The 23,972-nt window shown below is 45.5% G+C and overlaps 8 protein-coding genes across 8 annotated transcripts; 5 read left to right on the top strand and 3 right to left on the bottom strand.

Moving 5' to 3' along the window:
• Window positions 1–3: 3 nt before the first annotated feature.
• LACBIDRAFT_315472 (uncharacterized protein) lies at window positions 4–761 on the top strand (the record flags this gene model as incomplete). The annotated part of the gene is made up of 2 exons (XM_001878012.1): window positions 4–39; window positions 171–761. The coding sequence occupies 2 exons, from the start codon at window positions 4–6 to the stop codon at window positions 759–761; spliced, it is 627 nt and encodes a 208-aa protein (XP_001878047.1).
• A 7,842-nt stretch (window positions 762–8,603) lies between these two features.
• Window positions 8,604–8,982, top strand: LACBIDRAFT_315474 (uncharacterized protein; the record flags this gene model as incomplete). Its single annotated transcript, XM_001878013.1, has 2 exons — window positions 8,604–8,649; window positions 8,705–8,982. The coding sequence occupies 2 exons, from the start codon at window positions 8,604–8,606 to the stop codon at window positions 8,980–8,982; spliced, it is 324 nt and encodes a 107-aa protein (XP_001878048.1).
• A 271-nt stretch (window positions 8,983–9,253) lies between these two features.
• Window positions 9,254–9,892, top strand: LACBIDRAFT_315475 (uncharacterized protein; the record flags this gene model as incomplete). Its single annotated transcript, XM_001878014.1, has 3 exons — window positions 9,254–9,268; window positions 9,316–9,363; window positions 9,413–9,892. The coding sequence occupies 3 exons, from the start codon at window positions 9,254–9,256 to the stop codon at window positions 9,890–9,892; spliced, it is 543 nt and encodes a 180-aa protein (XP_001878049.1).
• Window positions 9,893–9,947: 55 nt separating this feature from the next.
• Window positions 9,948–11,134, bottom strand: LACBIDRAFT_315476 (uncharacterized protein; the record flags this gene model as incomplete). The annotated part of the gene is made up of 3 exons (XM_001878363.1): window positions 9,948–10,637; window positions 10,687–10,907; window positions 10,954–11,134. 3 exons carry the CDS (start codon window positions 11,132–11,134, stop codon window positions 9,948–9,950), a joined length of 1,092 nt encoding a protein of 363 aa, XP_001878398.1.
• Window positions 11,135–11,974: 840 nt separating this feature from the next.
• Window positions 11,975–12,228, top strand: LACBIDRAFT_315477 (uncharacterized protein; the record flags this gene model as incomplete). Its single annotated transcript, XM_001878015.1, has 3 exons — window positions 11,975–11,980; window positions 12,030–12,136; window positions 12,189–12,228. 3 exons carry the CDS (start codon window positions 11,975–11,977, stop codon window positions 12,226–12,228), a joined length of 153 nt encoding a protein of 50 aa, XP_001878050.1.
• A 978-nt stretch (window positions 12,229–13,206) lies between these two features.
• LACBIDRAFT_324616 (uncharacterized protein) lies at window positions 13,207–16,428 on the top strand (the record flags this gene model as incomplete). Its single annotated transcript, XM_001878016.1, has 7 exons — window positions 13,207–13,328; window positions 13,393–13,738; window positions 13,829–13,954; window positions 14,012–15,039; window positions 15,098–15,566; window positions 15,625–16,065; window positions 16,132–16,428. The coding sequence occupies 7 exons, from the start codon at window positions 13,207–13,209 to the stop codon at window positions 16,426–16,428; spliced, it is 2,829 nt and encodes a 942-aa protein (XP_001878051.1).
• Window positions 16,429–16,964: 536 nt separating this feature from the next.
• Window positions 16,965–18,631, bottom strand: LACBIDRAFT_315480 (uncharacterized protein; the record flags this gene model as incomplete). Its single annotated transcript, XM_001878364.1, has 2 exons — window positions 16,965–18,209; window positions 18,263–18,631. 2 exons carry the CDS (start codon window positions 18,629–18,631, stop codon window positions 16,965–16,967), a joined length of 1,614 nt encoding a protein of 537 aa, XP_001878399.1.
• Window positions 18,632–19,535: 904 nt separating this feature from the next.
• LACBIDRAFT_324618 (uncharacterized protein) lies at window positions 19,536–20,635 on the bottom strand (the record flags this gene model as incomplete). Its single annotated transcript, XM_001878365.1, has 7 exons — window positions 19,536–19,635; window positions 19,696–19,722; window positions 19,800–19,858; window positions 19,913–19,933; window positions 20,192–20,212; window positions 20,337–20,449; window positions 20,503–20,635. The coding sequence occupies 7 exons, from the start codon at window positions 20,633–20,635 to the stop codon at window positions 19,536–19,538; spliced, it is 474 nt and encodes a 157-aa protein (XP_001878400.1).
• Window positions 20,636–23,972: the final 3,337 nt, after the last annotated feature.

Consider the following 23,972-nt stretch of genomic DNA (forward strand, 5'->3'; position numbering starts at 1 on the left):
TGGATGGGTAAACACCGGCATCAAAATTCAGGAAGCCCAGTGAGTAAAGTCAAATATTGCTAGATTCAAACATTGAACAATACAGAGCCGAATTGGCCGCCTTTGTGAAGGCTCAAGGCAGTCGTCCAAGTGCCGATCAGAAGCTGGAGATAATGAAACGTTGAGAGAAGCTGTCCAAGCGACTTGAAGAGTTTTCCGAGGCCAGTCAAGGCCATTTTCCCAACTTGGAAATTAATGAAGGAACTATTCATGATCCACCGCTCTCAGAGGATATTGTGGATGTCGATGACTGGAGCTATTGTGATGAAGAGGAAACCCCAGCACCGAGCATACCCAGTTTGCCTGATCAGGGATATGGATCGGCCGAACATCAACAAATCCTCTTACCATCCTCATTTCAAGCAGCCCTCCTCCCTACATCACTGGGAGAAGCCCGGTGTGTAGAGATAGAATTGAGAGTGGCCCAGGCAAATAACGCTCTGAAGCATTTACGGGAAGCCATCGGTTACAAGTCATTCCTTGATTGGAAGAGAATTCGAGCCAAGAAATCGAAAAAACGTGTAACTCGGGCTTACGATGCTGTACAAGGATCGGATCGCGATATGAAAAGTGCTCTCCAGGCATACAACCAAGCTCGATGGGCTCTTAATCAGCTCAATGCTCCTCAGGGCACTTGTGACCGATACAAGCCGATAGGGAAAAAAGATACAAGGGCACTAACTACGGTATACGATGGCAACGCCCAGGGTCAAAGAAATTAGTGTTTGGAAGTCCGGTCACAGGACTGGAAAAAAACCGTGACCAGACCGGACCGTGACTGATGAAGACCGCAAATTATGAGGACCGACAAAGACCGTAACCGCGGTTCGGTCTACGGTCCTCTATGAATTCCAAATTTTCAAGACCGGGCAAAAACCGGTTTAACCGGTTAAAGACCGGTCTTTTGAGCCTTCAAATTGTGGTGTGGCCAAGCTTACAACTTGGAATATATTTACCTCAAATTCTATGTTTTTGATAGGAACCTTTGATAATGCGTTGCCAAATAGTATACCGCTGCTGTCAATGAAAATTTAAATACACGGCAGTCTCAACTCTACCATGCCTATTACCACTCGAACTATTGCTAAAGGGATACCACCAAGACTCCATGATCCCAAGCCAAAGGGTAAGCCACGCGCGGGGAAGAGCAAGTCAAAATCAGCGACGACACAGGGCACCCGCAAAAGGGCAACAAGGGGCTCTGACGACGAGAGCGGCCCCGAACACGACGAATTTTCCTCAGCTAGCGACTCCGATTCACCACGCCGACCCAAGAAGAAAGGCGGAAAGCATCAGCGTATCGAGCTTTCAGGTTCAGACGAAGTGGAGGTGGCCGACAATGACGAACGGCCTGGTCAGGATGTTGAGGAAGTGGATGATGGTGTTGATGATGAGCAACCTGCTGATGAACAAGAGGTTAGCGTTATCACCTGATACAAGCTTCGTTGACTTACCATACCCTAGGATGACAGTCTCAATGACCACCAACGTGGAGCTGACCTCCAAGAAAAACCTGTAAAAAAGGAATCAATGCTCGACCTCCTCACTATAATGACTGACAGAGTCACCGTGAAGTTCAAGACAAGTGCCGACAAGTATGATACATTGGTAGGACGTTGGTGTACTGTTTGCAAGTAAGCCATTGCGCTACCATTCCACGGAGATGCTTACTTACCGACCAGGGGTGACGAGGCATTCGTCAAAACCTATGGGAAGCGCAAGGCCTTCCTTAAGGGAGGAAATTCTTCATGTCGTGCACATATCCGTCAGCATTACGATCTTTACAAGCAAAAATGCGAAAAAGAAAACATACCAATGAGCCATTGGGCCATACCTCGAGATATCTGGAAGACCATGGAGGAGGAGAAGGATGCAAAACAGAGAGGTTGGCTGACGAAGAAGCAGCAGCAACAGCTGTTAGACTTCAAGACCGTTACAGGACCGCGGGAGTTCACAAGGGAGGCAGCGCTCCATGCAGTCACGAAGCTGATTGCAACTAATAACCAAGTAAGTCATTCGTTGATGTTCTATTCAGATAAATGACGTGTTACGCACCTATAGCCACTTGCTCTGGCCGATAACCTTGCATTTCGAAATGCCTTGGTAGCGATGAGGCCGAAATCGACGACTAACGACCTTCCCAGTTCCTACGACGCCAAAATACACCTCCACAATGAATTTACCAAACACATGAAGTTGCTAAAGAAAGAAATAACCGTAAGAACTTCATTTTTCGATGCCTCGGATAATGCTGACGACTTACCTTAGGCAGCTCCTGGGAAAGTGTCGATAACTCAAGACGGATGGTCAGCCGATACGACGAAGGCGGGCTTTCAAGGAATGACTGCGCATTGGATTGCAGTGACGGATGGGAAGTGGAAGCTGAAATTGGCCGTTATTGGGTTCAAGGCGTTATCAGGTGGGCATAGCGGGGAGAACCTCGGAAGATATTCTGTAGGTCTGCTCGACCGTGTTGGGATTATGGACAAAACCGGAACAAAGGTTTGTCCTGTCGCTTGTCATCCTGTCGCTTGTCATTGACCCTGCTGATATTATTCTGATCAGCTATATACAGCAACATTGGATAACACGGGAAATAACAATACCACCTGCAAAACAATTGAGGATATTCACACCCGGCGAGGCCTCGAATGGAATAGTGATGAGCAACAGTTACCGTACATTTTGTTCATTCATTTCCATTCCCCTTGATTGAATTTTGTTGTCCATAGTTGCCTCGGACACGTTGTCAACCTTGGGAACATTGACGTGATGGGCCACATCACAAAGATTGCGGCTGTCGAAAATGCGACAGCCATCTGGGAATATGATCCCACCCGAGCTGACAATCGTGTTCTAGGCGGCTCCCTTGATGTGATTGCTGCGATCCGGACACTTGCAATCAAGGTAAGATTACTCGTCTCCCTGAAACTTCACACATTGTCTCATGAAATCTACGCTCAGATTCAAGCGTCTGGCCAGTGTATTGAATACTTTCACAGTACACAGATCCGTTGCGGAGTCCCTGAAGCTCTGAAGATACCATTACATAGTAATATTCGCTGGGGGACAGCATACAAAATGCTCGACCAGGCCAATAAACTGTGTCAGGTACGTATTACTATTACTATTTTTATTACATGTTCATCTTGTTGATACCTCATTGACAGCCAATCGGATTATTTGTTAGCTCAGCGGATGAGATGTATGGCCCGATTACGACGTTGCGGCGCAATAATCGTCTCCTGAAACACATACCCTGGTCTGCCTTCAAGATGGTCGAGTCAGATTGGGCAAGAGTAATCGATGCACGCGATATACTTGCGGTAACGTCATTTCATTTGGCTACAAGAGGGGATACTAACGAAATTCACTAGGATTCAAACCGGATTCAACAATATTTTTCTTCGGAACAGGAGCCAACCCTGTGGCGCGCACTTCCCGTGCTTGAGCAACTCCAATCGGCATGGGAGAAGAAGCAAGATAGCCCTAAACATGCGCTGTACAAGGACGCGCTCAACGATGGCCTCGAGAAGGTGGGTAAGTACTATTCCCACCTCGATGAAAAGCCCAGTTTTGTACTGGCTCTCGGTAAGGCTTTCCTTCCTCTCATGGCAAGACACATGTTAATAAACTATTTGAAGTGCTTCATCCTTATTACAAGCTTGCCTACATCAAGATGGCTTGGGGTGGTCCTGACGAACAAGCAGCGGAAATTGCGGCAGGAAACCCTGATGCAAAAGACTGGCAAGACGAGGCCAGAAAGATAGTGGAGAGAACCGTACGTCGCTCATTCTAGAATCTATTTACACAAAATTATTACGCTAACGTGTACTAAACTAGATGGCCAAATACTATAACGCTCGCCCCCGCACTACTCCCAATCAAAGAGGTACTGGAACCCAGGATGCCAATGATGACGACGTGTCAGAATTCGATAAACATCGTGAGACGCTTCTCACTGCCGACATGATAGAGGGCTGGGTAGCGGAGTTATGCCGCTATTTGAGTACAATGCAACGGGATGTGACCAAGAACACCGATCTCATTGAATGGTGGCAGGTAAGGAATTTCTTTAGAATCTTCTTCGTCACTCACGTCATTCTGTAGAACAATGCAACATTATACCCTACACTGGCACGTATCGCGCTCGACGTCCTCCCATCTCAAGCTTTGTCCGTTCCCTGTGAGTGTTTATTTTCGGGCAGCAAACAAATTGCGACAGACTGCCGCGCGTGCCTGGGTTCAAGAGTCTTTGAACAACTGGTGATAATGGGGTCTGCTTGGAGACCTGACCTGTATGATATGGCTGCGTGGACAGCTTTTCAGCAGGAGGAGGTTGAACCATTCCTTGAGTTTGAAGAGATGCTTGACGATGATAATGCCTCCTTGGTTTGGGATCAGGAGTTGGATACGGAAATGGTAGTCTAAATCAAGTCATGTATGCTAACCCCCTCGTACATTAAACCACATAGAATTTTGCTGCATTGCCCCTACAAAAAACCGGTCTAGATCAGTCACAAACCGAGGACTTTACACTCCCCCACATATTCCGGTTGGACTCCAGATGGACTCCGGCGGACTCCAGATGGATTACTGCTGTTCATCCAGTATTTTTTCTAATTTTTTCTTTGGTGGCAACCCAGCCAAATGTTAGTCTAGAATCCACCTGGACTCTATGGAAAGCAAGACTGATCTGCTCGGAATTCTCGGTTGCCGATTGATGGCCGCATATTTGCTAAGTAATATAATTGATTCATGGTATTTGTACCATAATTATGCAATCTGCAATGAAGAATTTCACGGAGCCATCGCCCAAGTCTTGCCGTCTAACATCCATCAAGTATTGGCACTGTCGGAACACATATCATTACTGGGTATCTTATTAATTTAAAGAATATCAGTAATTCTGCAATGTAATTACAGATTTAAATCAACTTATTTGATGTTCCCAAGATGTTTCAGGCTCAAATTGACAAAATACACCAACACTGAGGCACATTTGCACATACTTCCTTGAAGAAACATCACACAATGATCCTCCAACCAACCTCCAAGCATTAGCATCTTGAGTGCATGGCTATGTCAGTGCTAAAGTAGTTTTGCTGCATCCAATACACTACAATGCTTCCAGGTGCAACAAAGCCCACCCTATAGCCTCACACAGCTCTCAGATGACAGTAGACTAGCCTCCAATCATGGAATGGCATCTGGTGGCATCTCAGACCATGCAGGGATGGTTGTGCTTGTGAAAGCAGAGTAATTTTGTCACTGCCAAAGTCCCAAGATGAGTATGATTTTGTGCAAATTTTCATGCAGACTCATTGTGATCTTGCACNCTTTTGAATCAATTTGTGGCTGACTCAGAAAGAGGTATTCAGGAAATATTCAGAAAAGGATGTGAGGCTTCTCCCCACATAATTTTGAATAGACACACTCACAACTTCACATACTTTCTATTAGCAATGCCATCTTGCACATGATGTTGTGGTAACTAGTTTATCAAACAAACTGGGTGGATGGCATTAGTGCCGTTCACAGTTACTGTTTTTGAATCATTTTTCATCTCATTTCTCATCTCGTTTTTCTGAAAAATAGAATCAAAAACGGGCAAAGAAACACATCAAAAATGATCCCAAAAATGCCATTTTTCAAAAACAGCCATTGTGTCCATTTTTGATGTGTTTCTGTTTTTCATCCATTTTTCATCCATTTTTTGTGTTCAGGTTTCAAGTTGCTGAAGGGTGTTTCAGTGTTGTCTGTTCTTTTTCTTTTTTCCCGATATGACAACCACTTTATTCTATTCACCGTTTGCACTGCAGAATGAGCAAAAAAATCAAAATAAATTACTCTTAATAGACTGAAAACCAATTAGTTGAGGCTCAGGGAAGAATTGCAGCTGACAGATACTATTGGAGAAATGATAAGATAAGGTGGGGTCTGCAACAAGGTGCAGAGTTCAAGGCTGCCAGGGTGCCGAAAAATGGGCTGTTCCATTTTTCACTCATTTTTTATCTCATTTTCGAAAATTTCAAGGAGGGCAGGTTCACAGTAGCCATTTTTCACTTCATTTTTGATGTTCTATGTCTACAAAAATGAACAAAAAATGAATCAAAAATGGCTACCATGAGCACCCCTATGCAAGAAATTGTGGGCATTGTTGTTGCAGCAAACAACTGCCTCCAAGTTATCATGAAACTCCCCAACACCCAGTGTTGTTTGTGATAATTTATTTGATGATAGGACACTGTGATGTGCCCCAGAAGACTTGATCACATTCTATATGTTGATTGGTCCACCTGATTGAGAAGTGAAAGAAGGAATTTTAAACCTCAAGATGAAATCAATTACCATTGGACTGGATGTAAACATGAGAGACATTGTTGAACTGGTGAGTCTTGTTCCTCAGTCACTTTTGATAAATAACCCACTCTCCTGCAGGATTTCCTGGGGTGGGGATCATACTTCCATTGAAGAGACCTTCAAGAAAATAATGCATATTTTTTACAGGCAGAATAGACCACAACAAGATAGTAAATTTCTTTAGTCTTTTCCAGTGAATGGCAAAATGGGTGATGGACTCATCATCCACCACAGAAGAAAGATTATTTATATATAATTCATGTGACTAGATTCAATGCTGGCTGAAGAAAACAGTGCCGCATAGAAATGCAAGTTGTACCCTTAAATTAACTTGTCAGGAAAAATCACAAGGACACTCATATAACTGTCAAGCCCTGGGATAAATTGAAGTGGAATATCAGACGAGCAAGCAAGGCCATGATGTAATTTGCCTGTTACATGATGAAGGCATCGAGTAGACCATGAAGAAAGGCACTTGAACAACATAGCTGTATATTATGTAATTGTGGTGCAAATACCACAAATCAATTATATTACTTAGCAAATATGCGGCCATCAGTCGGCAACCGAGAATTCCGAGCAGATCAGTCTTGCTTTCCATAGGACTCCAGCTGGACTCCGGGTCCACCATCTGGACTGCATGGACTCCACCTCATAACACAGTCAACCAGCCAGACTCCAGATGGAGTCCAGCAGGAGTTTACAATTTCTGTTTGTTTATTATTGTTATTATTAGAGAAAGAAAAAAGAATGCCATGACCGGGAATTGAACACTTGATCACTCAAACCGACCTCACGACAACGGCAACCCCACGCAACAACAACACACCCCACCAATGCCAACAACGGCCCACCACCACCACCAAGGCCGACGACAGGATGGCAACGGCGACCCAGCACCACCCACGACACGATGACGTGTCAACGACACGCGAGGACGACGACGCGCGAGGACGACGACACGCGGCGACGACGACGACACGCGGCGACGACGACGACACGCACCAACGACGACACGCGACGACAAGGACGACACACGACGACAACGACGACACGCGACGACAACGACGACAGCGACGACACGCGACAACGACGACACGCGACGACAACGACGACGACTACGACACGCGACGACAACAGCGACGACAACGACACGCGACAACGACCACGTCACGCGACAACGACCACGTCACGCGACAACAACGACACGCGACAACAACGACACGCGACGACGACGACGAACGGCCGCCCTGGGACGACAACACAATGCCCACGCAGGACGCGACGAGGGCCAAGCACCACCACTCCTTGCCCCCTTCATTACTCACCAGCCCCTCCCATACTGCTCACCACTCCCTCCCCCTTCCATTCCTCTCTCCCCCCTCCACTCCTCTCTCTCCCCCCTCTCTCTCCCTTCCACTCTCCCTCCATTCCATCCTCCCTTTTCCCTTTCCCTTCCCCTCCATTCCTCTGTCCCCCTCCATTCCTCTGTCCCCCTCCATTCCTCTCAACCCCTCCCTCTTTCCCTTCTCCCTTTCCCTCCCCCCTCCATTCCTCTCTCCCTTCTCCCTTTCCCTCCCCCCTCCATTCTTCTTCCCCTTTCCCTCCCCCCTCCCTCCCTGATCACCACTCCCTCCCCCCCACTCCTTCCCCTCTCTGTAACATAGAATATATTAAAATTAACTTATTTAGTTACTAAATATACTTCAATTTTGTTTCTATATAGTTATATATACAGTTATCAATACAATATCTGTTCACCTATGAATTTTGTATGGAATTTTGAGGTAGGAGGAGGTCTGACTTGTTAAAATTCCACAACATTCCTTGAGAGAGTCCAGACAGAGTCTATGCAGACTCCATCTGGACTCCAGCTTGATGATCCAAAAAATATACATTTGGTTCTATTTGAGGTAGACTCCACCTGGACTGAATGGAGTCCATCTGGAGTCTGACCGGAGTGTGTGGGGGAGTGTAAAGTACACCACAAACCGGTTAAGACTGGAACCGGTCAAAACTGGTCTTGTAACCGCAAAAGACCGCAAAAGACCGGTCTGTTGCGGTTCGGTCCGGTTTTTTGAGGTTTCTGGAATTGGAAGGACCGGTTACGGTTACGGTCTAAGGCACTAGGCACCAAAAGACCGGACCGGACCGGACTTTCAAACACTAAAAGAAATATTGCTCTGCCATGGTTCTGGAATATGGCTGTGGCTGATGATTCGTCGGGTTCAACATACATGGAACAAGGTCAGATCCAGTCACTTTTATTACTCTACATGAATTGAAACCAGACAAATTAAAGTATATCGGGTGAATTGGCTCAGAGCAAAAGCTCGATATGACCGGTGGTCAGAAGAGCATACCTTGATCCCAAACGAAATGAACTGGACCCGCCTCTATTTCATCAACAAAGCAAGGGAGTGGGCTGGGCTGAGGGACTTGGTGCCAGACAAGCCGGGACATGTATGCTTTGCCAAGGGGCAAATCAGTATGTGGAAAGAACTGGCCTTCCAGGCCACCGAAGAACTTATAAATCCTGGGGTCATGTGCGAGGCCATTGCATTACCTAATCCTAGTTGAATCAAACTATTCTTTCTCATTGTCCACCATGTATGCAAAAGAACACCTGTCATTTGACCCCTGCTGAGCAGAGCAATGGGTTGACGAGGTGCTGAAGATACGGCCTCCAGCTTTTACCAGAAATTCTTCTGTAGTGGCTAATCTCCTCTGGAAGGACAAGCAAGAGTTCCAGGAGGTACTTTGCTACTGGTCCTCTCGATTCAGAGCCATTTTGACATTGAAGCTCGAAAACCCCATTGACCCCGAGTTCGAGAATTGTTGGTTGGAGTACATGTTGGCCAAACAGGTGAGCTTTATTTTGCCACGCCCGGCTAAACTCATTCCTTTGGTTAGGGTTTCATTATAGCGACTCTCAGCATGGCATGCGCCTATGGGCATAAAGTAAAACTTTGCCCCAGATTTTTTCTCTTTGAGCTCACCTTCCTGCCAGTTTATCGTCCCTCCCTTTTTAAAGTCCTGTCTCCAGGGTAACCCACTGCACCCTCAGGAAGCCTTCATGGATGACCGTATCCGGCCTGCATACGAGTTTGCATGGTGGAATACTCGCATCACCTTTCCACCAGGGGGCGTCGACCAACTTCTGAAAAGGTCATACAATTGGTTCAGATGGATGGCAAAGGGTGGTTTGCCAATCAAGTACCCGGACACTGACACCTCCATGCTGACACCGGCCAAAGTTCAGCACATCAAGACCCAGTTGGAGAATGCTCGGGATCGTCTCCTTGAACGTATCAAGCGTGCTGAGGCCGAGGAAGAGTGGGTCACCAATGAGATTTCGGTTTGGGAGGAAATTGTACAGCAGTCTGCTCTTATTGACCTAATGAGGTATCACAAGAACCGGTTTTCAGCACATAGAAACCCAGGTGGAGAAAGCCCGGGATCGGGTTTGTCAAGCCCCCCGTCTCCTTGAACATATTGGTGCTGAGGCCGAGCAAGTTTGGGTCGGATTTGTAATTCATTATTTATTAGTTACCAGACAAATTATATATCAAGTCTGCCATGGTCAACCACTGAGGCCTCTTCACCCCAAGCCTTTCCCCAACCTTTTTGTGCCAAAAGTGAGCTAAACAGGCCCGGTCACCCAGCACAGGACAAACACCATGTTGTAAAACATTGCCGGCCAAGGCAACAACCGTCCCAGGGTCATAAACAAGGCTAAACCCGAGCCCGGCTAAGTGACACCAGCCTCCTGTGTAGTTTCCGATGGTGAGCAACAAGTCAAAAGACTCCCTATACCCCTTTAGATCTTGGTGATCAATCGTCTCTCGGTTCAGGATGACTGAAAGACCGGTGAAGGGAGTGGCCCAAACACGAAGAGCAATATTGATAGGATCATCCAATGCCTCAGCATGATTGGCAAGCTTCTCAAAGGTGGCTAAACCGGACTCAAAAAGATCAGGTTGTATGATGGCATAGATTGCGCCAACAATTGCATTGGCCAATAGGACATTCTGGAGGTAGGTTGAATTGGCAGGTTCCTGAATATCGGCTGATGCGCGCAGTGGATCCTCGGGACCTTCATGTCCTTGAGAAAACCAGCTGGGTGATAAATTTACAACCCCAGTGACCCCTTCATTCTCAGGGTGGTGATCCCGCCAAGTCCCATTACTTCTCTTTTTGGGGCTCAAAGAACCTGTGTGATCCCAAATAAATGTCTAGTAAAGTGAGGAAAGTCTAAGGGTGTAATGAAGTGAAAGTAATTACCCGAAGCTGTTCTGAGAACATTTCAGGAAAGTACCAAAGTAAAATGTGACCCTGCCAGTCGGTTATATGGCACAGTTGATCGAGGTAGGGGATATCGGACCCAGCTGTTTCGTAGATCGGTGGGAATCGTGCCAAGAGTTTCTTCTCCAACTCCTCATTGCTTCCACTCTGTCTCAGTGACACGTCCGCAGCATAGTCCCGGACGTCCCAAGTAGTCGTATCTGTCCAAAACTTAGTGAAGATCGGCCGGCTAGAAGTGAGACATACATGAAGATTTGAATGCTTCTTCAAGCATGTTAATTACCCTTTCAACAGATGCTTGGGCCTCTGGCTTCAACCATGGTGGTGGAGCAGGACGAGGAACGCTTGGGCTATGTAAAGACCGCAACCGGCCTCTGAAGTATCGAGCTAGATCCCTTGTATATTGAAAGAAATCGGGGGCAGTCATGAACAAAAAAAAGGATTTTTGACACTTTTAACTGGCAAAACATGAGGCTCGGGCATGGATTTATTTATTACGTAGAACAGGGACGTCTGTCAACATGTCAGGGTCATAACTGCCATTAGGATAGGATCGTGGTCTTTCCTGTCTGGTTGCACCCAGCCTTTCAGATCAGTTCTGCTCATCCGGGCTTTCAAACAAGGCTCGACATGAATTTTTTTTTTAAGTAAAAAGATACAGGTGGTAATGGTATGACGTATTAAGAGACCCGTGTTACGCCACATGCCCTTTCATAATAGGTGAAATGGGGGTTTGGATAGAGTAAAAAGGACGTACGGTAAGGTAACCCTCTCGCCGTCGTCATCGATGATGGTCAAGAGTATCGTCCCCTAATCACCATGTTAGTGGGAAAAAGGAAGTACAAAGGGGATTGCTCATGTCTGGCAACCTGCCGGTGGAGTTAGTGTTGCCAAAGTTCAGTTCAGTTCGGTTCTTTGGCACTTTTCGAGAACCGAGAACTGGACTGACAACCTCTGAGCAGAACTGAGGACCGAACAGGACTGAACTGGTAAGAACCGTTCTTTCCTGTTCAGTTCCGTTCAGTTCTCAGTTCGAACTGCCGAACTGGCAGAAAAAAATGGTAATTTGTCTCCATAAGGGGGATTATGTACTCTAGCAACTACTAATATATCTACGTTCTGGCTGAGCATCAGCCTCAATTGAAGCGTCGAGAAGGTGCATTTTGTAAGTGTGCTTGAAAATTTGCACCCAGCCAAAAAGAAGCGGCTCCATGCGATTATTAAGTACACACTCGAAAAAGCTCGTTCAGAAGCTACAGAGGAGCCAATGACAGTAAGCACGCACACACGCCAGTTAACTTTCATCGCTGACCTTTCCCTAGGACTTCATCTCAAATCCAATGTTGTGCAACCTCACGAACATGGCGGTTGGCAAGGACGACGGTTTGCTTTCATTCTTATGGACGATAATAATGGCCTCGTACAGCAGGTAACCAGTAAGCCTTCATTTTCGTTATTGATAATGACCACATATCTACAAGGGGGGTCTCTAGTTGTCAATCCCACGAAATCAACGATTAGCTTCGGCAACAAGTCGCGTGCACTTGAGTCCGGATAACGGCATCCTCGACGATCACGCTCACGAGAAAATGACGTGGCTGGATGCAACGTCGATGACATGGCAAGTTGGCGGATGGAGCTGGCAATGGCGGTACAGGAACTTCGGGAAGTAGGGGAAAGATGTCGGCTAAGCGGGGAGAAAGAGCTCGTTGTCGTGAACGAGAATAACTAACTTACCTTTGTGAGTAGACAACGCCTTCTAGAATGCTAGAAATCAATGTTCAGCCTCAATAAGAGTAGGCTGTCCACGGTTTGCGCTACCCGACTGTGCAGAGACGATGCGGACAGGAGAAGGAGACGCAGAAGCAACGCAGAAGTGTTGGAAGGGACGTTGGACAGGGAAAGTTATAGTTTGTCGTTCTGGATGCCAGAATCTTCAACTCACCGTGTTGGACAGATACCATTGTGTGGATATAAAGATGGCAACGAGACCTTGACAAACCTATAAGGTGGAAATCAGCACAACAAATGGTGATGTTGAAGCAGGATTATAGATCCCCAGGGAATTGGTTATTTTCCTCAGCCACCCTGACGTTTTTGAGAGGATCTTGGCACACTTTATCCCAACTTGTTGAGCCGGGGCTTTCCCTTTCAAGGCGCTATAGTCGGCAAGAATGTAGTCTCCCGTAGTCAGCCCTATAAATATCACGTTTGTCTCTTTTAAGGGGAAGGGAGGTCGACAGTGATATATGGTCTGATTTCACGCGCGCCCATCAAACCGTGGTACCCACATTCAAATTCAAGGTTGTCGACTATTGCCTTATAAGGCGATATATCACAGCCACCGCGTGCCCACCTGACTTCAGTCTTGCTTATCACCACGAACGCGCTCATGTTCACCACATTCAGGCTTGGATCGACCGCGCCAGCTACTCCAACACCATCCAATCACGCCACGCCATCCATACTCCAATCTATCCTCGAAACTCCATTGACACCATGCAATTCTCGACGCCGCACAACCAAGAAATGATCTCGAGAAGATCAAGACGAAAACTTGCCATCCGCATCATCGGGTCCATCGAAAAAGCATCCAAGTACAGCTTTGAGTTCCACTCCAGGTGCAACACCAACCACGCTACGGCAATACACGCCCCGCCAAACGAAACACGACAAACTTAACAGTCTATTCAACGTGTTGGATGCTGCGCACTGGACTCTTGGAGAGTTCCTCTATTACACCTTTCGGACAAAAGACGAGCACGGAGTCAACATACACTGCACGATCCAACATTCTAAGTACTCGCAACACTTTCTCCAGGGAACATCAAAGCACACTCCAGCCACCATTCTCGAAGCGTGGTTTTGGAGCCTGGACGGTCGCATTTCAGAAGGTTCGCCCGACCTGGACCTGATGTACTCCATCGACACACCTTATACCGAGATCAAACCTGTTCGGGCTGCGTTGACCTCGTTTGCCGCACAGCTTATCGAGAAGAAGTTGGTTAGGGAGGCCAAGGAAGCGGTGAAGGTGGGGAGTGGACTGCATGCTTCCTCCAAACGGAAGAGAGGGTCGGATACGGTCCAATGGGCAGATGTAGGCTCTGCTACGGTGTCACAGGTAGCCGATGTAATACAGAAGCACCAGCCATTGACATGGAATTATATGATGAATATTGCAATGCCAGAGTCTCGAGGTCAGCACGGTGCAGATAAGACTGTCGGAACGCGTCGTCCGACAAGTGTTGTAAGCTCCCTTTGTATTGTGAAAACTCTTCGTGAATTCTGAGAACCAGATTGACAGGTATGTACACACGCTATCTCGACACTGAACTTCGCACGTAACAATGAGGCTCGATTGTTGCCTCTCGCGCGTGGTCTCCTCTACTTCGCGTCCTCTGCACCAGTCAACCTCTTTGCTTACGGCAGCCGGATTGGAGAAATGCCAGCGTATAGCACCATATCCAATACTCTTCAAGGGCTTTCAGATCAGGAAGCTGCAATAACCACCTCGCACGGTCGTGACCCTACAAAGTTTGGGGTCTTACAGTTTGACAACGTGCAAAACTATCTCCGTCAACGCGATCCTCGCATTGGACGCGAAAATAAAATGAACATCGGCATTGCAGCAACTTACATTGAGCTTGAGGACATGGATCCCAAAGCCTTCGATCTCGATGACAAGCTTAAACGCCTTGCGGAAAACAAGCGCGCAAAACTCACGGTCAATCAGCTCATCGACATGATAGATCAGCCACATCTCGACGTCGTTTCCTCCCTACATTGGCTCCGGGCACTCACTAATTACATTCCCGAGCTAGCGAAATGGAAGACTCATGTATCTATGCTTTTCCGGACACGTGCTTCACGGCTTAGGCTTCCTGCCCGAGCATCTAAAGTCCACCCCCTTGCATCAAGTGGAAAAAACGAGACGGTCACCACAGACTTGAAGGACGCGTTGATTGATTTCTTTTCACAGATAGGTCAGAAGCATGGGGATTACCTTCGTCGGCTGCTTCTTGTTGGAGGGGATGGGTTGACTTACGAGAAGATGATACAGCTTCAAGTTTATCTTCAGATGCATGATGACGACTTGGAGAGTTTCCGGCTGCTGCAGCCGATTCTAGCGGATTGGCATGCAGAATGGACAGATCTCAGTCGAACTTACGAGGCCCACTGGGATTCACTTCTTAGCATTGACCCCTCGTCTCTGGGTCACAGTGCCGGGCAGCTTGGTAGAACTGCACCGTCGAACCTGAAAAAAGTTGACTACTTTCCTTCGGCTGAATTCCTTTACCTTGTTCTCGATATGCGGATGCTCGATTGTTGGAGGTGCGTGAATTATCAAATGAACTTACACAATCTGATGATGAACACGTAACACGGCCAGGCTTCATTTTGGTTGCGATAATATCTTTCAGCATTTTAAATCCCTGTCGGACTCAAATAAAATCCCAGACATTGAGATTCTGGAAGCCACTGCACTCAAACTTCACCGAACGTTCTCCTGCACACGGGCACATTATCGCGCACTGAACGACATCTCAGGGACAAGTGAGTGGTCAAGATTGGTGCCTCTCGGGACACCATGGGTAGCACCTGTAGTTGATAAAAGCAGTCTCGTTGGTGTTCCCAATCTGCCGAACTCGACACCTGCACATTCCTCAAGCAAAACGAAATCCGCATCTACCTCGAAAAAAGCGAAGAAGGCCAAGGAGGATGCTGAGAGGCTAAAATCATTTCGGGGTGATCGTGTCCTCGCTAACTCAATTTGTTTCATGCGCGACGCGTTGATTTCTCGTGAAATGTCCCAAGCCGTTGCAGAAGGTGATGTGGGACGTGTTTGGGAAGTCATGAAAGTACATCATGGGGTTTGACCGCAAATTTTCAAACATTAAGCCACGCTTGGTGTTTTAGGTCATGCTTTTTACCTTCGCGGGATCCAGTCACTCGAAATACACCAATTATCTTTTAGAGATGGTTTGCAGTCTCGAGTTGGAATCCAGTCCTGAACTCCGTGGGGTCATTTTGCGCGGCACTCTCGTTAATCTTACTGGAAAGGAGGGCGGATTTTCGGCTGCTGATTTTCTGCAGGAGTTTTTCAATCGCTTGCTCGAGGCTATCGTCGAAAAAAAAGGGGTCGAGTATGGAGCTAAATTTATTCGGCAGAAAATTTCCCGCAACTTACACCATTTTGCTCGCATAAAGCTCGATTTACGCCAAGCAGTTGGGCTTGCCAAACATGGTGGCCAGCACAAGGCCCCTCACCTGAAACCTGAGGTTGTGACACTTCTCAATATTTATCGGGAAACTGAACTTCACAGTCGTCGTCCTGGACGAATTTATGGAGCTCGTGATGTTGATGATTTTACCTGAGGAGTGACAAAACTTGCTGGGGGTAAACTTGCTCAATGGATTTTGCAGACAACTAGAGCTCGAAATCATAACACATCTTCCAGTCTGCTCCACGGAGACTCTCCAACACTTGCGGCTCCTCAAGAGGACAGTGAAAACATTTCCGACGTGGATGACGAATCTGATGGAGATACTGCAACGTTTGGTTACATGGAGGTTGATGAGGGAGAGTTAGTGTTCCGAAACATTGACGAATTTATAGATGATTTAGATATGTGGTGTGGTGAAGAACCAGAGCATGATGGGATTGACGGGATTGACAGGGATGAGGCGATGGATGTGGCAGCTGAAGAGAATATATTTTAGAGAGAAACATTAACAGTTGCTTTATCAAAATTAATTTTCCATCGCAGCGAAGGTTGTTTCGAACCATCCGAACTGTGTTCCTTCTCCTCAACGTCAAGGGTATTTTCCTGTTCTGAGATAATTGTAACACCAACATCTGTTTCGTCGTGGTGGTTGTTGTCAATGTCTGAACTGCCATCTGTATTTGAATCTGAATCAGAGCTCCAGGTCTCATTTTTTTTTGCTTTCCTGAGAGCTTCGAATTCGATCCAGAGGACATCTAAAAATTCCATCATAGACTGGTGAGCACCTTGGTCAAGGCAGCTGATATTGTGAAGAAAGGGAACCAGATCAGATGTTGTCTTGATGAGGTGGAAGTGATCAAGTATATCTTTAATTGCGGCAGGTGGAAGGAATGCGGAGGGCGCGAGGTAGCTGTATTTTGACTCGTCTGCTGAATCAAAAAGTTGCCATTGCAATTCCTCCAAGCGACGTGTTCCATAGGCCCGCAATTCTCTTGACATTGCTTGAGCACGAGGGGGTTTGGGAATACTACTTCAACCATTCTTTGCAAGTCTTGCCACAGAAGATCCTGGTGTGTTTTCGGGGTTGCATTGAGGGCCACTACAGTTACACCTACGCCGTCGAGGAACAGGTGGGTTATCACGGCAGGATTTGCACATGCAAGGGATATCGTCAATGGGGTTGTCATAAGGTTCATCAATGGCTTTGGATATACATTGGGCTAGCAGTAAGCACGCCATTGTGATGTCCATGAGTGATTCCGAGCCATCTTTGATGGGAGCTTTCCGTTTCGATTTTTTCGCAGTATCTCCGGTGCTATCACCATTTTGCATGTCCGTTGAATGTCTGTTGGTGCTCCCTGATTTATCCACAGAGTCCACAACAGCCCGTGCACTTGCGAGAGCACCCCGACTATAATATAGAAATGCACGCGGAGACGGTACAGCTGCCCGATTGCGTCCAATGCGTCCGATTTTTTGCAAAAACTCGTCAATGTCATTTGGTTCCCCAAGAATCACTGCATTCCGAGTAAATTTACTGTCCCAGCCAACACTGAGGGTGTCTGTGGCAATAGTTATTGAGGATTGTTGGTTGTTGTTGTTCAAAAATCCGAGTGTATCGGAATTGTATGATTGCCAGTTCAAAGAGTTGAACATACGGATGTGTTTTGATCGATCGGGGAGATGGCTGGCTTTTGCCCAGAGATAACAGGCAACTTTAAAACCCAAGGAAATTGTTTTGCAAAAAACAATGGTGTTGTCATGTTCCCCGAGGAGCCAATCAAGCTCGGGAAAATTATATCCTCCCAAACCAGATTGAAGCTCTCGGAAAATGAGCTGGATATCATTGCGGACATTGGAACGTCGTAGAAAATGATACTTTCCAGGAATGAGGCCCAGAACCTTGCAAATACACGCCATAGGTTCCCCTACTCTGAGTGTTGCTGTCACGGCAACAACAGGTATACGATGGCCATTTCTGAGCGGCATTCTTGCTCGGACAAGGCCAATTTGCTGAAACATGGGGCGAAAGCTTCGTCCCCACCAGTAAATCAGGTGAGCTTCATCCATTCCTAGACCACAAAGATGAGCAGAGAACTCAGGGTTGTCAAGAAGTGAAGAAAATCCTGCACTGGAGAGCTCTTCAGGTGATAGGAGAATCATCGTGAACTTCTGACATGCTTCTTTCCAGAGATCTCTTTGTACTTGAAGGGCAGAGAGATAAGTATCTCCGTTTATTACAAGAGTGGAAAGTCCAAGCTCAATAATGCTTGCTGACTGATATTGTGTTTTTATATGATTTTAAGGATCAACAATTTATAAAAACTTGCCATAGTTTCTTGGAGAGCTTTGGTGGGGCATATAATAACCATTGCAGGGTCTTTGGGGAATGTTTTACGGGAGCCCGCACAGCTTGGATCCTTCGCGATCGCAGATATCACGATCATCAGCATCACAAAGTATCCTGTTTTGCCTCCACCTGTCACCAACGTTGCCAGCAAGTCCCTTCCATCTAGAATGGGGCATATCCCTGATATTATATAATCATGAGGATCATATGGGAGAGCCTTGAGCAGTCCGCGAACGAGCGCGTGTCCATCAGGTGTGTCGTAGAGTGTTGGATCCGAGTCAGTGTTGGCTCCAAGTTGGGCGTGGGCAGCAGGATTTGTGGAAGCCTGGAGAAATGGAGAGTCCGACATAGTTAAATTATAGAATATGGAGGGTAGAACGGATTTTGTAAAGGACAGATGAAAAATTAAGGCTGCAGACGCGTAAAAAAAACTGCTAATTAGTTGACGCGAGCGTGCTATTTGGCATTGAGTGGTCGGCACGTGTGTCAACTGATACCGAATATCTGTACCACGGTTCGGACCCCACACGTGAACCTAGACTAGCAAGAATGTTGCGTTGACATCATGATGAAGGTTTGATGATATGGCGTTAGCCGGCACACATTGAATCTCCGAAACAGCCCAAAAATTCGTCGATAAAATATACAAGACATATACATGTTCAGTTCAGTTCGAACGGGTCCGAACCCAGTTCTCAAAATTTTCCAAAGGGCTGAACCGTGAACTGGAACCGACACCCCCAGCCCGAACAGGAACCAGAACTGTAACCGAACCGTCAGTTCAGTTCTGCCAGTTCGGTCCGAACTGTCAGTTCGGGACTGAACTTCGGCAACACTAGGTGGAGTCTACGGTTGCAAACATGAGGCCACCGCTACACATATTATACCAGACTCGGGTTCCTTTCTGATGAATCATCAGCTGGTTACGACCAATGGAGATGTACAGAACCTACGGGGTAGGGGTTGGGTGGAGGGATACCCAACAGACTCCAGATTGTCATGGGGGTGAAGTTATTCATGTCGCAGATGAGGGGGGTGAAGATGGGTCCTTGAAATGCAAGAGGGTTTTTAAAGGGGGAAACATGGATGTTTTCCAGCTTGCCAGGGGCAAGCCCCCTGGACCCCCTGGTACACATCTTCAATCCCAGTTGCAGTACACATGTTTCATCCCAATCCCCATGTACATTTTTTATTCTAATCTTTATATGTTGGTGTAAATTACTGGTACATCTACATATATGATAAAATTTGCATCACAGTGGCAATTTTTCTGATATCTGTATGTGCCAAGTCCACAGTGCAGTGTGTTGGGCCCCAAACCCTGCTTCCACATAGCCAATAACTTGGCTGCTCCTACAACATGGGTCATAGCATGCTGGGGGCAGGCACTCTAACTCCAGTTTTTTGACATACCATCCTGCAAATTCAAATTGGTTCTGACTACCCATTAAACAGAGTGTTGAATATTTATTACATATCTTTATAAATGGTACTACTTCTGATTTAACATCTCTTACTGCTCTACCATGCCCCAATGTTTCTCATATTTTTGTACTGCGAACCCTCTCTTGTCATGCTATAAGACACCAACACATACAATAAATATATTTCTAACATGACCTTCCCTTACCTCCTCAGCTTTCCCAAAATCCTATTGGGCCAGAAACTATAGACTTCTAGTAATTTTGAGAAATTAGATTATTTCTTCCTGGGTTTCTCATCTCCATGGAATAAATTGACTAAATCTTTACTTATATTTGTGGAACTTCCTATGTCCTCTCCCAAATCAGCTCTCTAAGTCCCCATTTTATCTGGAAGATTTTTAACTCTCTGATTTATACATTTTATTAAATCTATATAACTCCAGGCCTGTTGAGAATCTTCAATAATAAAACTATGAGCAACTTACTGAGTTAAAAAAAATACTAATCTTTGAATTTCCAATCACATATTGAATTAGATAGAATACTTCAATATATAGCTTTGAGAGGTGCACATATCCAACACTTCCCCAATGATGAGAATCTTCAATAATAAAACTATGAGCAACTTACTGAGTTAAAAAAAATACTAATCTTTGAATTTCCAATCACATATTGAATTAGATAGAATACTTCAATATATAGCTTTGAGAGGTGCACATATCCAACACTTCCCCAATGAAGAGCTGGGGTGAAGGGATAAAATTCTGACATAAAACAACAAACCCATCCAACATACTCTCAGATGTGATAATAAGCCTCCAAAGATTATAGGCAGGGATGTTTAGAGTAACATTCCCAATCTCTCCCTGGAGTGAATTGAAATTAAATATTGCACATGCAAGAGGGGAAGAAAACAGAAACCCAAACATGATGATGGATAGATTACAGAACTAAGTGATTAGATCAACCAACTATAAAATTGTGATAGGTGACCCACCCAATGATAAATATTTTCTGACTGTAGAGCAGAGCTGATAGATTCAACCACAAAGAGCAGGCAATGTAAGAAAGTTTGTACAGAAATAGAATTTACACCTCTATGTATGTGCCTACAAACTGGCCTCTCAAGCAAGAGAGCATTTTAAAATATGTATAAAATACAGAGAAATATTTACCTGGAGTTGAGGAGGGTAGCTGACACAAGGGGCAAATGGCATTCGTCGCCTGGTAAAAATGTGATAAAATGCAGATTACTATGTTAAATCTTTGATTTCACATTTATAACAAAAAATTGGAGTTAAAAAAGATTAATCATTACTGCAAGTTTTTTGCTGCAGGAAGGTGATATTGAAGATGTAAAATATTTATCAGTCTTTTGCAAGCTGTATAAAATGAATATCCTACAAAAAATGTCCTCCTGGTAAAGAGATAAAAAAAAATCATGAGCAATAATGGTGATAGGGAGAAGTAAAATACCCATTACCTTTTTTTTGAGTGACAGAAGTTCAATAAAATAGTTCACCAACTCAACTCAAATTTTCTGTCAGGGAAATGAGTAACAAAAACCAAAAGTAATTGCTTTGCAAAAACATAAAGTATGGCATCTGTCTATTTGTGGAATAAACATTTAATAAGCATCGCCAAGGGTTTAGATAAAAAAATTATTGCTCGTGATCTTTGCAGGAATGACCGGTAAATATTATACATTGTCGCCGCAGTAAGATGATAAAGATCGATCACATTTTGCCGCAGCAAGAATGATGAGGCGACAAGTAATTGTCGTCGACAGATCGTTCTGACACGAGGAAACAGGAACAGAAACTTAAAATGGTTGCCAAGCAATTAGATGAGCTGGTTCGCGTTGGGTTGAACCTAACCTGAGTTGATCGCTGCGATGGTGTTGCGCTGGTCGGAGCTGGCCGCGCATTTCACGTGATGAGGGAACAATTGGCACACAATGAACATTCGTCGTTTAAATTAGCCTCGCTGGGTCGCAACCTGGAGTCACGCACGTAATTAGTTAATGGATAATTACAAATTACAATTCCAATTCACGATTTAAACACATCCCAGTGATTGAGATCGATCGAGGCACGAATGGTAGAGAATACGCTGGTAAGCAGTCATTGAAGTTATAGTTTGTGAGAAAACTCTTTGAGCGATTTCACGCTATAGTTGACTGCATGATCGAAAATTTTGCAACAGAACAGAGGTGTTGAGGAAAGTATCGGCTTTGAGAACATTTGCAGCCGAAGCAGGTTGCAACGCTGTTTCAGGCCGATTGCGTTCTGGTGGGGGAATTTCGCCGGATGACACCCGCGCATGATGATGTTGATTGCAGGTGAGAAGAAGATCCGCTGAAAGATACACCCGCGGCATCCGCGACGCTTGAAGCCGCAGGTGAAGCCGTAGTGTTGACCAGGGAGACCGTGAACCCAAAAGTTGGGGAGGTTCTGGCAGCAAACGTACGTCGAATCCTTCACAAGCGAATACTGCGTTGACTTACCAAGTTTGACTCCAAAGCCCAACGGATTCATTGCATTTGGCGCGTTTCTACGAAAGGCCGGTGAGTTTCAATGCCGGAATGGTGCTGGAGACCACTGACCGAATGGGAAAGCAGAACTTCCAGCCCTGCTGCCCAACCGCTTGGTCACGCCCTTTCCAATCCCAATGCCCACCTTCTCGTACTCCCTCACCGTCCTGTATGCTGTCCTAAATATGGAGTAGCGTCGTTTTAGCCACGCTAATCACGAGCATATGTCGTCCCTCCCTGTTTCGTTGCGTAGAAGTCGTTTCTTTTCGTTGTGAGTTCTGCATAAAGGTACGTGAGCGGCAACAATATGTATGAAGTTGTAGATGACTTGCCCAGTGTCTACACAGCTCTTGTCCCAGCTTGTTTAACATAAAGACGAATGTGTGCCAATTGTTACCTCGTCACGTGATATGTGTGGCCAGCCCCGACCAGCGCAACGCAAACGCAGCGATCAACTCAGGTTAGGTTCAACTCAACGCAAACCAGCTCATCTAATTGCTTGGCAACCATTTTAAGTTTTTGTTCCTGTTTCCTCGTGTCAGAACGATCTTTCGACGACAATAACTCGTCGCCTCATCATTGTTGCCATGGCAAAATGTGATCGATCTTTATCTTCTTGCCGCGGCGACAATGTATAATATTTACCGGTCATTCCTTCAAAGATCACGAGCAATAAAATTTTAATCTAAACCCTTGGCAATGCTTATTAAATGTTTATTCCACAAATAGACAGATGCCATACTTTATGTTTTTGCAAAGCAATTACTTTTTGTTTTTGTTACTCATTCCCCTGACAGAAATTTTGAGTTGAATAGGTGAACTATTTTATTGAACATCTGTCACTCAAAAAAAAGGTAATGGGTATTTTACTTCTCCCTATCACCATTATTGCTCATGATTTTTTTTTATCTCTTTACCAGGAGGACATTTTTTGTAGGAAATTCATTTTATACAGCTTGCAAAAGACTGATAAATATTTTACATCTTCAATATCACCTTCCTGCAGCAAAAAACTTGCAGTAATGATTAATCTTTTTTAACTCCAATTTTTTGTTATAAATGTGAAATCAAAGATTTAACATAGTTATCTGCATTTTATCACATTTTTACCAGGCGACGAATGCTGTTTGCCCCTTGTGTGAGGTCAAGCTCAATATAAAGATGTGAGGTTCAGAGTGATTATATAAGATTTGTCATCGCTGACTCAGCTGAGTCAGCCTTACTCAGCCATCAAAAGGCTAAAAACATTGTGCCATTCTATATAGACAAGCTTTAGACCCGCACCTACGGCGCGGCACTCGCTAATGCTTGGCTGTGCCTCCGGTGCTGGTCACAGCTTGCCAGGGGCACGCCCCCTGGACCCCCTGGTACACATGTTTAATCTCAGTTTTGGTACACATTTTTTATCCCAGTTCATGTTTAATCCCACTTCTGGTACACATATTTAATCCCACTTTCGGTACACATAGTTAGACTTAAACCTGGACTTATACTACAGCACTCACTTCACTCAGTCATGCCTTGCCAGAGGCAAGCTGTTCCCCCAGCACACATGTTTGTTTCCAGTTCTGGTACCCATCTCTAATCCCTCTTTTGTTACTTACACTTTATTTCACTTCATTTGAATTTTCAAAGATACACTTTAACCTACAGTGGCACTCATTGCACTTGGCCAGCTTGCCAGAGGCAAGCCCTTGGACTATCTGATTAGTGTTTGAAAGTTAGGTTAGTTA

Source organism: Laccaria bicolor, genomic scaffold (assembly GCF_000143565.1).
Source record: "Laccaria bicolor S238N-H82 LACBIscaffold_6 genomic scaffold, whole genome shotgun sequence".
Lineage (NCBI taxonomy): Eukaryota > Fungi > Basidiomycota > Agaricomycetes > Agaricales > Hydnangiaceae > Laccaria > Laccaria bicolor.